The sequence below is a fragment of the Artibeus jamaicensis genome, unplaced genomic scaffold (genome assembly GCF_021234435.1).
Source record: "Artibeus jamaicensis isolate MK-2021 breed Jamaican fruit bat unplaced genomic scaffold, CSHL_Jam_final contig_525, whole genome shotgun sequence".
Taxonomy (NCBI): Eukaryota; Metazoa; Chordata; class Mammalia; order Chiroptera; family Phyllostomidae; genus Artibeus; species Artibeus jamaicensis.
Genome location: NW_026521874.1, coordinates 15,979,272 through 15,994,466, shown reverse-complemented (window position 1 = coordinate 15,994,466; position 15,195 = coordinate 15,979,272). Strand labels below are relative to the sequence as shown.

General features: G+C 51.4%; 1 protein-coding gene across 1 annotated transcript; it reads left to right on the top strand.

Annotated features, from left to right (window-relative positions):
• The first annotated feature begins 858 nt into the window (after positions 1-858).
• On the top strand, positions 859-15,190 carry NIPSNAP1 (nipsnap homolog 1). Its single transcript, XM_037153270.2, has 10 exons — positions 859-981; positions 6,686-6,813; positions 7,001-7,046; positions 7,266-7,360; positions 10,652-10,722; positions 10,861-11,001; positions 11,302-11,333; positions 11,685-11,779; positions 12,839-12,922; positions 14,091-15,190. The coding sequence occupies exons 1-10, from the start codon at positions 884-886 to the stop codon at positions 14,153-14,155; spliced, it is 855 nt and encodes a 284-aa protein (XP_037009165.1). The 5' UTR covers positions 859-883; the 3' UTR covers positions 14,156-15,190.
• Positions 15,191-15,195: the final 5 nt, after the last annotated feature.

Genomic DNA, 15,195 nt, shown 5'->3' with positions numbered 1-15,195 from the left:
TATTTGATTTTGTCTCCCCTGCCAAGGCCTTAAGTCCCCAAAAGGCCGGGGGCTTATTATTCTGGCCACCTTTGGTGTCTCAGAGCTTAGCACATTCACTAGCCAGGCATACTCAGTATTTGCGGATATTCACTCCCTCCACTCCCCCACTCCAAGCATACCAGGAGGGAGCCACCTGTCATCGATGAACATTCGTTTCTGGGATGTGCATGCGTGTTTCCAGGCCCCTTTGGAAGCCTTTAGGCTCCTGGGCCCTGAATGGGGTCTGCAGGCTCTCTGTCTCTGCTGAGGTCTGTAACCTGGGGGATTGTGGGCTGAGCAGGGATTAGTGTGGAGGGCAGACAAAAGAGCTGAACAGGGCAGAAGGAGGGTGTGGGACCCCAAGAGGCCCAGGCAGAGAAAAGGAAATGAGCTAGAGAAAGCTTCCCTGCAGCCCAGAGCCTTGCTCGCCTTGTCTTAAATTGTTAGTGGGTTTGTTTCTTTGACATTGTGATAAACACTGCTCCCCTCTCCCCAGAGAAATGCATACTTTTAGGGGGCTTACTCAAACACTTATCTCTCAATGCCCAGCTGAGAACCCTTGGTACCATCATTGTTCAACGCTCCCATTTTATAGAAGTGGACCCTGAGGCCCTGAGTGGGGAAAGGGGTTTCTTAAGGTCACAGAGCAAGTCAGTAGCAGAGCTGCAGGGGCTCAAAGGACCAGAACCCCAACTTCCTTAAACCCAGGGTCTGTGGAATAGTTGGGAGAGAGCTGCACCGAGGCAACGCCCACCTGGCCCTGTGTGGAAGGAAGGGGCTAGCGGAGGGGGCGGGGCTTATTCCCGCTCCTCCGCCTCCGGGTTCGGGGGCGGGGCTTTCCTCCAACCTGCTCTGTTCCAACATGGCTCCGCGGCTGTGCAGCATCTCTGCAGCGGCTCGGCGGCTGCTGGGGGGCCCTGGACCCCGCAACACGGATGCTGCAGCTGCATCTGCGGCACGGTGAGAGCCGGGCCGGGTAGGGGTGGCGTGCGTGGGGTTACAGGGCGGGTGACCAGGGCCTGGGCATGGGAGATGCGCAGAAACTCCGGCTTATAATCTATGGGTTAGAGGTTGGGGCCAAATCTAGGCCTAGGGAAGAGCCCTGGGCAAGAGCCCTGGGCAAGAATGGAGGAGATAGTACGTGCAGGGTCTTTGTCCCAGTGGATGCCTGACTCTGAGCAGAGAATGAAAGGTGGAGGTAAGTGAGAGGGGCGGGTCCTGGGACCTGGAGAGAGGGAGCCTGGGAGGGCAGGAGTGGCCTTTTCCCCAGGCCTTTGCAATGATTGTGAGATGGTACCCACTGGAGGCTCCTAGGAGAGCCAGCTTCCCCTTCTGGAAGTTCTGAGGGGAAGAATTAGGGAGAGCAATGGAACATCCCCAAGAGCCACGGCTGCACAGACCTTTTGCTCCCCAACCCTGAACAGTACCGGTGCGGCAAAAGAGGCCTGAGAATGGATGGGAGTTGCCCAGTCACTCCCCGTGCTGTTCAGTAGCAGCACTGGGTCTGGATCCTGGTCTCCTGACACCCAGTGCTCTTTGCACCACAAGTGGTGGCCTCCTGAGAGAGGGAGGCTGGCTGGCTCATGCCTTCAGTCAGCTTCCGTGTGGGCCCTGCTGTGGGCTGAGGCAGGGCTTGTCCTTTCTGATTGGCCCTGGGCTGCCCCTCCCTCCTCCGGCTCCTGCAATCTGTACTTCCCCCATCTCTGCTCTTATCACCGTTACCTGGCTCCCCTACTAGATCATCACCTCATTTTTCTGTTTTCCCAGCCCCTGGCACAGGGGTCAGGACAGTGTATACTCAACAGTTGGTAAGAAGTGAGGACACCTGTCCCCTCGCCTGTGGAAAGGAGGCAGCAGTCCCTTCTGGCCAGCTGCACAGGCCTGAAGCTTCAGAGCTTCCTCAGAGCTTGCCCTGAGATGTTAGAGCAGCATTGTGCAGTGGGGCTTTGGGGAAGGTGGGAAAGAGGGGCCGGCATGGGCCTCCACCAGACTGCCTAACATTTGGGGAGAAAGCTGATATCATGGAAAGAGCCTGGAATCTGCCTGGCACTAGCAAATCTAATTCAGCCATTCTTGGAGGGGTGAACTTGGGCAAGTAATTTGGCCTCTTGAAGTCTCAGATTCCTCATCTATGAAATGGGAGTGGTAAAATAGTACATATCTCATAGAGTTGTAGAGGATAAAAAAGGCCATGGTGTGAGGCTGCTAGTTCCTGGTGAACAAACAACAGGTGTTGCCCCTTGCTCAAGCCTGCATCTCAAGCAATTTCTGCATGACCCCCTCATATATCAGGGCAGCAAGGGCCTTGGGGAGATCATCTGTATGAGCCCCTTATTTTCCACGTGGAAAGATCAAGGCTGGGGTAGGGACCTCACTTCCCCAGGGTTACAGAATCAGTTGCTTGTAGAAGCCATTTGTGTGACACGTATCCAGAGGTCACACAGGATTCTGGGACATAGAGGCCACCTGCTGCTCCTCACTCGTTCAGTGACCTTGGATGAGGCACTGAACCTCAGTGAGCCTTGGTTTTCTTCTCTGTACGGTGGGAGTGGTGATCTCTGCTAGTTGTGTTCTGCAGGATTGCTGTAACTGCACATAGAAGATACTTACCCAGCCCCTTAGTTACCTACTCCCTGGTCCAACATTGGATAGAAGTGAATGTCACCATCCCAACTGACCCTTACTCAGTCCTCCCCACCTCTCTGGAGTCACTAGAGGGACAGCAGCAGCCCTTTTGACCTCTTCAGTTTGTGGGCATTGAAATCAAATGGATCCAGATCGGAATCCTGTGGGTCATTGATTAAAGCATGGAGCATCTTTTTCTCAAAACATACTGTGAGGATTAGCTCTTTGCACATAGTAAGCACTCAGTAAACAGCAGTCCTCTGCTGCACCAGTGATCCCGTTGTTAACAGTACTTAAATTCTAATTCTTCTAGTGTGTCTTCTAAAGACACACTCTGGAACAGTAAGCAGAATTGTGGCCCTTTCTAAAGTCAGCCAACTTAAAATACAAGTGTTTCAGAATGTTCATAAACCCCAGCTTCCCGGCAAATAAATACAACTTTTCGGAGCAGTTTCATGGGGAGAGGCATCAGACTATTGATCCCTATCGAGGGTGCAAATGTGTCATCTACTGAAAAATTCTCATCTGGAGCAAATATTGAGCAATTCTCATGTGAAAAGCATGGTGCTACATATCCTGGGGGGTGGAAGGACACTAGATAGTGGCTTCCGCTGTGTTTGGGGAGACAAGATGTAGTCATATGAAAATGAAAGGAGTGGGGGAAAATGTGAGAGGTGTTTTGTGGAAGGGGCTGAATGTCCAGCTGGGGCAGATCCTTCCCAAAGACTGGACAAAGCTGTATTGTGTTTTCTAGGCCTAGGAGGCATTCTTAATAGAATTTAGATAACAAAATCTTCAGTATTTCTGGGATAGTTTACTGAGGTTAAATGAAAAATAAATAAATTGGGACGGCTCTAGAGCAGTGATTCTCAAGCTTGAGTGTGCGTCAGAATCCCCTGGTGGGCTCGTTCAAACCAGGGTCACTGGGCCCATTCCTGGAGTCTTGGAAGGAGCTGAGAATTCCTCGGGTGACACTGGTACTCTGGGTTTGAGAACCACTGGGATGGGAATTCCCAGCTCTGTGGTTATCAGATTTAAACAGGAATTAACTCTGGAAAGCTTGACAAAGTAGATGAGAGCTAGAGTCCCAAGTGGAGACTCCAGCCTTTGTTTTGTAGGCAGTGGGGAGCCACAGAAGACTTTTGAGCAGAGGAGTAGCATCACAAAAGTGCTGCTTTACAAAGACTGATGGGCAGATTAGGGAAAATGTGGAGGGGGGAGCCCAGAGATCAGTTAGGAATCTAGGTAGGAATAGTGATACTAGCTACCACTGCCACTTAAAGCCCTTTCTCTAAAAGGTCCATCTTCTGGCTTCTATTGTATAGATGAGGAATATGAGGCTCAGACAGATGAAGCTGAGTTGGGATCAGAACCCAAATTTGTCCAGAACCTGTGCCTCAAAGCACTAATTCTTCTTGTGGTGGTAAGGATAGAAAGGGCCCCTGAGCCCTGTGTCCATGCTCTGAGCAAAGGTCCACCCTTTCTTTACTTTCTTGCCTTCCACCTTTCACCATGTTCCTGCGGCTCTGTCTGAGCTCCCCCACCACTCCTTTCATTCCCCAGACATGGACTGAGCATGCGCCCTGAGCCCTGCACTGTTCCAGGCACTGGCAAGACAGCAGGACTGCACAGGACAGACACCATCCCCATCCTGGTGGGGCTGCTTCTAGTGCGGAAACAATGAACAAGGCACATTAAAAAAAATTTGTGTTAGAAGGAGCTACAGAAAAATAGAGAGCAAGGTGAGAGAGTTCAAGGGGAGTTCAAGGATAAGAGAATGTTGTGCTTTCACTGAGAAAATGAAATCGGAAATGTGAGCCTGACAGTGCTGGCTTCCCAGGGATCTTGGATCCCTAGGATCTTGGACAGGTCTCTCCTTGTGCGTTACCTGTAGAAAAGATTCTTAGAAGCAGGCTGTTTTGCCCTGCTCATTTGACACATGGGGAAACTGAAGCCCACAGGCAGGAAGGATTAGAGAGTGATGGGAAGACCTGGGGGCCCGTGGGATCTCCTGGGTCTCGCTTCCACTCCCTAGCACTCCAGCCTCCAGGCTCTTTCTTCAGGGCTGGCCACTTGGCTGTTTTTCCTGGCCAGTATCAGTGTTAATAAATTACTTGGAGTCCAGTTCTGGAGCAAAGGTCTTGGTTGACAAATTGGAGATGCTGATCTCCCTGCCACCACCCCTTCCAGGGGAAGCATCCACACCACATTCAAATCAAAGGTCAGGTCCCTCTGCCAGTGGTTTTGTTGAAACTCACCTAGTTCTTCACCGTATCTGCCTGCTGTTCCCCAGGTCAGCACCTGACCCAGGGCGGTGACTGGCTTTAGAGGAAAGAGCTCTGGGTTGGCCCATGCCTGCATTCTGCCCCTGACTTGCTATGTGACCTTGGGCAAGTTCCTTAAACTCCCTGACCTTCTATTTTCTGGTCTTGAAAATGAGGGCAGTAGTAGTATCAACACCATAACATCATTACACAGATTCAGTGGGATCATGGGACTGAAAAGCTGATCATGATTACAAATCCCTGGCACAGAGAATGTCCTCAGCAAGTATTATCTACAGGGCGAGACTCCCTCATTCTGGATCAGAATTTTCTTAGGCCGCTCCACCCACCTGAGGATAAGTGTCTTGGTTTTTGTTAACAAAGCAAATGTGTGCACAGTGACAGAAGGACTGTGAATTCAGAAGCACTTAACACAATTGTTTTTAGCTTTATGAATTATAATGAATAAAGACGAATTTAACCATCCCCCTCACCCCTCTCCCAGGTAAGCAGTATTGACAATTTGGGACAAATTCTTACTCACCTTTCTTTGTGCTCATACGAATGTGCTTACCATTTTAAAATGTTTTTACATTTTATCTATCCGAGCGGCTGATCCATGTTTTGGGGGGAAACTGTAATCAATTAGAAATTATAAGACATTAATTCTAGCCACAGAAAAGACTCAGAAAAGGGGAGGACTTCTCACAGGGCCTCCACGGCCAGAAATCATCCACTGGGAGACTTGCTTTTTAGGCCTGGCTGGAGGCTGCTGGGACCTTGTGTGGGAAAAGCAGTTATGGCCTGGCAGGACCTGGTAATAGGTTTATCTGCTCTGAACAGGGCACATCATTCATTCATTCATTTATTCTTACAACACCCTAGTGAAATACACAAGGCAGATATTTGTCAATTAAGTTTGGCTGGATGAATGAATGAATCTTGCCTTGCAATGCCTTTTACCCCATCAATGGGCCAAATCAGCCCTGTAGATCTGGAAACTGGTTCGATCACCTCCTCTGGAGAGCCTGCCCCAATTGCCAGAGGCTAAGTTCAGGCTCACTGGCCTGGGCTCCCCCAGCATTTTGTGTTCCCAGGCTGGTTTCTTCCAGTGACTGTGACCTCCTCAGGCACCAAGCTTATTTGTCTTTGGCTATCTGTCCATTTGTGGGGGCTGGAAGAGGCACAGGCCCAGTGTAGCGTGAGCACTAGAAAGGACAGTGAATGCAGCATTCTTGTCATTGGGGACAGAACTGGCAAAGAAAGCACAGAGTGAAAGAGCCCGGTGTGTTTAGGGAGCAGCATACCTGGAGAGTGGGGTACACACTTGGTGGGGGAGGATGCAGAAGAGAAGACTAACAATATAGGTTGGGCTATTGAGGACTTTGGGTATCCAGCAAGGTGGGTTTGAGTTTGGTTTGCCTCTTGGCAAGGGGCTGCAGTTGTGTGGCCCAAGAGGGGAACCCCTCGGAAGGGGTTCAAGTGTGGAGGCTGGAGAGAGAGATGGGAGTTGAAGCTGCCTCTCTTGGCCTCCTGAGGCTCCTCAAATACTCAGGAAGCAGACTCAGACCGGGCAGCCATGATCTCAGTCGAAGGGATGAGGTCTGCTCAGCTGGCTCCGATGACGTGTTACATTCTGGAGCTGCCATGGGATTCTGTGGCCCTGTTCCCAGAAATGTGGGTCACCAGCCTAGGGGACCAGTGTACCTGAGCAGATGGAAGGGCCAAGGCTCCCCATATCCCCGCATGTCCTTCTGAATTCCTTTGTCTCACAGCTTCTATTCCAAGGACAATGAAGGCAGCTGGTTCCGCTCTCTCTTTGTGCACAAGGTGGATCCCCGGAAGGACGCCCACTCCACCTTGCTGTCCAAGAAGGAGACCAGCAACCTCTACAAAATCCAGTGTGAGTGGCTGCCACACCCACCAGCCTGCCCCTCCAGGGCCTGCAAGGCTTCAGCCAGGAGATAAGAGGGGCTGGGATATCCTGAGCTGTCCTGGGAGCCCTGGCCCTGTTGGGCTTCCCGGACCCTAGCTCCCTGCTTGCACACACACCCCCTGCTTCACCTCCCACTCTCTGTCCTCTGTTGCAGTTCACAATGTGAAGCCCGAGTGTCTGGACGCCTACAACAGCCTAACGTGAGCATCTTCCACCACCTGTTCCAGGGCCTATTTGGGCGGGGACTCCATCCCAGTCCCAGTCTCCTTAGAGAAATCCAGGGATGAATATTTCAGAGCCAGAAGTCCTAAGGATGTCTTGTCCAACATCTGCATCTTAGAGACGGGGAGACTGACGCCCAGCCCAGAGGGCCTGGTGGCTGGTGTGAGCCCTCTCCCGTCTCTGTGCCCCTCCCACAGCGAGGCTGTGCTGCCCAAGCTGCACCTGGATGAGGACTACCCCTGCTCACTCGTGGGCAACTGGAACACGTGGTATGGGGAGCAGGACCAGGCAGGTGAGATGCCCACCTCTGCAGTGCCACTGCCCCCCCCAGGCCCCCAGCACCTCTTACACCTGGCTGCCCTCCACTTCCTCTCCACAGCAGCACCCAGAGGGGTCTCTGTAAATGCAGCTCTCATGGCTCACTCCCCTGCCCAGACACCTGTGTTGGCTCTCCTCTGCCCTTGGAGTGGCCCTTGAGGCTCTGCGGGCCCTTTTCTGCCCAGCCTCTGACCTTATCTCTCCACATCCTCCTTGCTTACTGTGCTGTCCCGCCCACAACAGTTTCACCCTCCAGTTCCACACTGTTCTTGCTGTTTCCTCTGCCCAAAGCAGTCTTTCTCCCTTGCCCCTTTCCCTGGCTCACTCCTCTATTCATCTTTTATTTTGGCATAAACATTACCTCCTCCAGGAGGCCTCCTTGATTTCCTCCACCCAAGCTGGGGCAGATATCTCCCGTGGTTCCCCAGCCCCCGGGACTTGCCTCTTCACAGCCCTGGTCCTGCACCCTGTGGAGTACTTCTCTGTCTCCCCATGTTGGTGGTGAGTTCTGGGAGGGCAGGGCCCTGCCTCTCTTTCTTCACCACTGAATCCCCAGTGTTTGGCACGTATTTGTGGAGTGAACAGGGGCTCTTGTCTGAGGTGGTTCCTTCTCCCCTGCATGCTCCATCCCACTCCAACTTACCCACCTCAGTTGGCCTCAGCTACTAAGAGCCACACATGGATTTGGTTGACTCACAGCGCCTCAGCCACTCAGAGGGGCCTTGGCATTTAGATCTTCGCGGTCCAGGAAGGTATCCACTAACCACATGTAGCTATTGAAGTTTAAATTAGGTGAAATTAAATGAAATGGAAAATTCAGTTTCTCAGTCACACCAGCTACATTTCAAGTGCCCATTGGTAGACACATGTGATTGGTGGCTACCATGTTGGACAGTAGAGCTATAGAATGTTTGCATCTTGGTACAAAGTGCTTTTGTGTAGTGCTGGTTTAGACTCTGCATGGCACAGGGAGCTCCTCTAGAGCTGCCTTGACAGAACGTTCTCTCTAAGACACTACCAGCAATGGGGAGCTCACTACCTCGTAAGCCAGCCTGTCTCATCCTTTCATAGCTCTGATAATTGTGTCTTTAAAATAAGCTGTGATAGGCAGATAGGTTTTCTTTTTTCTTTTTTTATTTTTAAGATTTTATTTATTTATCTTTAGAGGGTAAGGGTAAGAGAGAGGGGGAGAAGTATCAATGTATGGTTGCTTCTTGTGCAACCCCTGCTGGGAACTGCCCTGCAACCCAGGCATGTGCCCTGAGAATTGAACCACAATCCTTGGGTTCGCAGACCCAGGCTCAGTCCACTGAGCTATACCAGCCAGGGCCAGATAGGTTTTCTTAATCATGGATTCTGTTTCAGTAACAGTACATCAGAAGGGATAAGAGAAAACAAACTGTCTTCAGTTTCAGCTCCTGCAGTTCTTCCATTTTAGGTACAACTTAATCAGCTCCAGCAGCACTGCTTGGATTCTCCTGTGTGTTTGCTAGTTCAGGAATCAACTCTGAGGAATGGCATCCTGAATTTTTAAAGCATGTCCTGTGTGTTGCATGTCTTGAAGCGTCTTGCACAGGATCAGCTGGGGTGGTGGGATTGGCGGAGCAGACCCTGTGAGCCATCCCTAGGAGTGGGGCTCAGGAATCTATGTTTTCATGAATTTTTAAGAACTACTGATTCATCTTCTAGAGGAACCACTTTTATTGCTAGAAAATTCTTTCTTCTCTTGGGCCTAGAATGCCCCACCTGTAACTTTTTCCTGTTGGTCCCCCAATGTTAAGTTAATTTCTCTTCCATAGGTCAGCATTCCTAGTCTCTGTAGACTTCCATTCATGTAGCACTGTTTCCCCTTGGGAAGGACCTTTTAAACCATAGGTTCAGACCATTTGCCAATGGGAAAAATCAAGACACGGATGGAGTCAAAAGGCAGGTGAGAGACAGGTTAGGGATGAAAGCAGCAAGAGTCTCAGCTTCCAAATGCTGGTTACCCTCACCTGTCAGGCCAGCTGCCCTCAGCTCTTGTCTGCCCAACTGATCTTTTGGGAGCTTTCCTCCCTTGTCCCAGCCATTCTCTGAAGGATGGCAACTCTGTTCCCTTTCTTCTTTTCCACACTAACTGTGTTACTTTATTGTTGCAAGGTATAGTTTCTTTTCCTAGGGCTGGCATAACCAAGTACCAATGAGTGGGTGGTTCAAAAGAGCAGAAATGTTTTCTCTCAAGTTCTGGAGCGCAGAAGTCTGAAATGAAGGTGTGGGCAGGGCCATACTCTTTACAAAGTCTCTAGGGCCAGCGTCTTGGTGGTTGCTGGAAATGCTTGGCATTCCTTGGCTAGTAGATGCGTCGCTCCAGTCTCTACCTCCTCAGGCACACACTGTTCTTTCTGTGTCTTTCTCTTCACATGGTGTCCTTTCTCTCTGTGTCCAGATCTCCCTCTTTCAGGGACACTAGTCACTGAATTTAAGGCCAACCTAGTATGACCTAAGATGTGTTTAATTACACCTACAGAGACCCCGTATTTCCAAATAAAGTCACATTCTGAGGTTCTGGGCGGGCATGAACTTGGGGATAGGGGAAATATTTAACCCAGTACAGAAGCTATGATACAAAATTCAAATAGGACAAGAGCTTTCAGGGAATGAAAAGGAAGCCTCTTCCTGCCTGCGATCCCCAGGTCTCAGTTCTCTGCCTCCAGGGCCTCTCCCGTCACAATCTCTTGAGTCTCCATGGAGAGATGGCACGTAGACCAGCATCTCTAGAGATGCCCTTCCACCCCTAAATGTGTGGTAGCATACCGTACATGCTGCTCTGTTCCTTGGTTTCTATTTTAAACTCACTGTTTCGCAACGTCCCATCTCAGCTCGTCAGACCTACGCGCTCCTTTTGTCCAGCCTGACCCCACAGGCCTGGCTGTAAGTGAGCCACTGCACCTTGGGTGAAAATTCACATCAGATTCTCTTGTTGCTACTGAAGGCAGTTTGGGCGGGAGCATTATTATCATTTTTAGGATGAGGACATTATAACCTAGAGGGGTCAAAGGGTACCATCTGGCAGAGCTGGAGCTCAAACCTAAGTCTTATAGGCTTGTGTCTGGGGTCATCCCCTACCCAGCACTGTCCCCCACCAAGGCAAAGGAAACTCAAAGAGTCCTGGTGCTCCGGAGAACCAAGCCAGAGACCACCCCTTATATATATGCTTAGCCAGTCTTGGGGTAAGCAGGGCAGGGTCCCAGGGGCCCCCTGACCTGAACCTCTCACCCCACAACAGTACACCTGTGGCGATTCTCGGGTGGCTACCCAGCCCTCATGGACTGCATGAACAAACTCAAAAACAACAAGGTATGTTGGTATCTACTTGGCAAACATCTCTGCTTATTGGTTCTGGTCCAGCTCTGTGCTGGGGGCTGCCTCTGCCACCACCCCACGGGGCACACTCCGGGGGGCAGCGGGAGAGCTTCCTGGGTGTCATGCCCACAGGAGTACCTGGAGTTCCGAAAGGAGCGCAGCAAGATGTTGCTGTCCAGGAGAAACCAGATGCTCCTCGAGTTCAGCTTCTGGAATGAACCACAGCCCAGAGCAGGTCCCAACATCTATGAGCTGAGGACATACAAGCTTAAGGTACCTTCCTCCCACTGGATCCCTGCCTGGTCCCACTTCCCTGCTGTACAGGTGCCCCAAGGTGGGTGGGCCCTGTGCCCCAGCACCTAGACTGTGGTTTCCAGCTTCTCCCTCCTTCTGGGCTCAGACCAGAGGTGTGTATGCACCTGTGCGTATGTGCACACCCAGCTGCGAGTTGGGGCCCCCAGGGCCAAGTGACCTTGGAGCTGGGGAGACTTGGTGGTTGCCCCTCTTCTCCCAGCTAGGACCCTGGGAATCTGAAGTGAGAGCTCATTCCAGTCTCTTCTGGTTCTTTTTCAGCCAGGAACCATGATCGAGTGGGGGAACAACTGGTGAGTGGCAGGTCTGGGTGGGGTGACCCTGGGCAGGGTCTGCCTTGCCAAGTCCCCTCCCCTGGGGTGCCACCTTTCCCAGGGCCGTGTGGCAGGGAATCCTGCAACCTTGGCCCCTCATGGATCCAGGAGAAGGATCCAGCCAGAAGGTGAGGATCTTCTAGAGGACCCCCTGGAAGAACACCCAGCCAGCAGCCGTACCTCCGTCACCCCTGTCCCCAGCCATCTCAGAGCTGGGGCCTGACCTCAGGCCTCTCCCTTGAGGTGTGGCAGAGAAATCAGCTTGGGGACACCTCACGGGTCCCTTTGTATCGGCCCTGGCCTCTTCCTCACACTCTTCTGCCGTCCCAGGGCTCGGGCCATCAAGTACCGGCAGGAGAACCAGGAGGCGGTGGGCGGCTTCTTCTCACAGATAGGAGAGCTCTACGTTGTGCACCATCTCTGGGGTAGGCTGGGGGCCCCCCAGGAGCCTTCTGCTAGTCCCCGTTCTCCACTGTCATTCGTGCAGACAGTGCAAACACATTAGTACCCTGTGGAAGGTAACGCTCTAGCGGAGGGAGAAACCACCTCAGACGTAAACTAACAAAGATAATTTCACATTGTTACAAATAACGCAGACAGGGAGAAACGATGACGGTATGGGGACCTAAGTTGTCCGGAACAGACAGAGAAGGCTTCTCTAAGGAGGTAGAAGTGGAAACCCAGCTAAAGGATGGGAAGGAGCCAGCTGTGAATTGCTGGGCAGGGGCGTTCCAAGTACAGGGAATAACACGTGCAGAGGCCCTGTGCTGGGGAAGGGCCTTCAGGATTTTGAGGATCGCAGAGGAGACTGGTGTGGAGAGAGTGGGGAGGAGTGTGAGGAGATGAGGCTGGCGGGCCTTGCAGGTTATGGGGACGAGTTGAGGTTTATTCCAGATGCAACAGGAAGCTACTGCAGCATTATTAGCAGCAGGACATGACCTGATATGTATTCTAATATTCCTGTGGCTGCCATGTACTATGCTGATAGCACTTTGTAAGGAGCAAGAGAGGAAGCGGGGCAACAGGAGACGGTTACCCTTGGCTCAGGCAGGAGAGGTGACAGACTGGCCAAAGTGGTGGCGGTGAGGATGCTGAAAAGTCCAGATTAATTAGTCTGGAGGGGGAAGCAGTGTGTCACTGGGGCCCTAAAAGGAGCAGGGTGGGGAGTTCAGAGGTTTAATCATGGCCCTGAAAGTGTTACACTTCAGATGCTGGCACATCCAAATAGGGATATTAAGTGGGCACTGGATAAATGTGTCTGGGGCCTGAGAGGAGGTTCTGGGTGGATATATAGAAATTTGAGAGTTGTCAACAAATGTACTTAGCAGATGAGACTGTCAAAGCAGACAGTGTTCACTAACATTCCGAGGCATCGGGGAGGAAGACAGCAGGGCGGGGTTTGGAGCAGTGGGAGGACGGCCCTCCTCTGGGTACCAGGGTCAGATCCTCTGTGCCCAGAGAATGAGGCAATGCCTTTCCCACAGCCTATAAAGACCTGCAGTCTCGGGAGGAGACTAGAAATGCCGCTTGGAGGAAGAGGGGTTGGGACCAAAATGTCTACTACACAGGTGAGTACCACCTCCTCCGGGCTGGGGTATGAGGGTCAGAGGACCTTGGAGGTCAGCTGCTAGGTGCCTCACTTGATTCCCTCCACTGATGGGAAACTCGCTTTGAAAGCAATGAATTTTGGGGCTTCTGCCCTGGTGGCACACTCCATGTGACCCAGCAGTCCTAAGTGAGTGCTCTAGGGGAAGGTAAAACAACCAAGAGGTCCCTGCCTCAGACAAGTGGAGTAGTTCGGGCTGCCCTGCAACCTCGCCGAGGCCGCTTCCTCATCCGTAAAATGGTGATGGTAATAGTGCCTGCCTCGGAGGGCTGGAGGGAGGATTCCAGGCGCTGATTTATGAAAAGTGCTTCACCTGGATTCTGGCACAGAGGATGTGTGCAGCAAATATTTTCCAACAAGCTGTTTGTCATTTTGCTGGGCCTCCTATAACCACTTGGAGTCAGTAGGTGTTGACAGAGCCCTGGCTCTGCTCCAGGGACTGTGGGGGGTGGGGTGGCTGGGGCATCCCAGAATGAACAGGGGCCTGTCCTTTAGTATCAGCGTATCTTGGAGCCTTTGGAAATGCTGACTCTCAACCCCCTCTGCCACCTACTGAATCAGAATTTGCACTTTAACAAGGACTATAGGCAATCTGTGTGCACACAGCATGACTAGCTCTGAGCAGGAAGGAGTCTCACCTCCTTGGTGACTTTGGCATCAACCCATTCTGGGTTGCAACCTCTCCCCTGTAAAATGAGGCAGCTGAACTAAATCTTTTTGAAACCTCAGCCACTTGAAGACCCCCTCCCAGCTTTTGTCCTACCAGTACACTGTGGCTACTTGTTTTCTTGGCACTTTTCTTTAAATCCCCCTACTTTGTTCTTTACCTAGCATTGTCCTAAGCAATAGGATCTGTGAAGTCACTTTTTACTATGCTATTATTTTTTTCACAAACTCAGGAAAATAAATATATAATTACGAAAAATATTTAAATGTTGCATTTCATCACCACCTGAGTCCCCTCTCCCACAGTTTGGAAGACCTGGGGCTCTCTGTGAGGCATTCCAGAAGGGCAGTGGGGCATTGCATGTCTCAGCATCCCTGGCACTCTTCCCCTTCAGAAGCATGTTTCTCGCGTTAGCTTGCTTCATTCACTCTGTGACCTCTGTGACCTCTGCCTCTCTCTGCAGTCCCCCTGGTGCGACACATGGAGTCTCGGATCATGATCCCTTTGAAGATCTCGCCTCTTCAGTGATGTTGCTGCTGCTTCCACCACATTCCCCTTCTCCCTCAGGGCAGCCACGTACAGAGGAGCTCCCAGTTCTGCTATCTTGGTTCTCTCTCAGATCTTGGAGGACTCTGGGGGCTAGTGCTCAGCCCAGACAGTGGGGGGCTGAAGGATGACAGGGTTCTGAGAACTTCTAGTTCTGCCCGGAGACTTCCCACCTTCCCCACCCACTCCTTCCCCTGTGCTGGAAGCAGTCTGTAATTTCTCTGAATGAAGAACAACCTTTATGTCTTCCCCCTAAGATTCCTCATCTCAAGTCCACCAGTCCCCAATTGTCACCATGAAAAACCTCAGTTTAGCTTTAGTTGCTTGAAATGTAGTGTGTCTAGTGGTTAGAGGTGGGGTGGGAAGGGAAGAGGTAAAACCACACCAGGCTCTCAGGAATTTCCTGGTCTCTGCTGGGCTACCCACTTGCTGAACAGTCTGAACCAAATCCCTCCTGCTGGGAAAAAGCCTAGAATTGTCACAAGAAATAAAGGAAAACCCTTGATTAGCAATGTCAGCAGTAGGTCCAGCTAATGCACTTAGAAAATCTGGGAAAAGGGAGCTGGAAAGGTTCTGGGGGTCAGGAACTCTGAAGGTAGAACATAGAATTCAGAACTTTGAACTGCAGAACTTGGAATACAGAATGGGAAAGAGAACAGACATGACAGAAGACCACTTGCAAAGAGGCTCATCTGTTTCCTTCTGCAAAGTGAATGCATAGTTCCAGCCCTTCTGTGCAGGGAGATTCTCCTGCTCTCCCTTTCCCTTCCTGTAGGCAAAGATATGGGCCTGAGCCTGTATGTCCCTCACCTTGTATCCCTTTTCTCCCTCTTCATATTCGATCAGCCCAACCCTCATTCTACGGGGCCACTCGAAATGTGGAGTGGGGTCAGTGACTTTGGGGGCCTCCTCCGTGACCCCCACACTTTTAATCCTCTGGGTAGATTTATTCTGCCTCCCTTTCAGGAAAACCTGTGCTGGAGATGCTGATGGAACCAATTACATGTTTACTATAAACCATT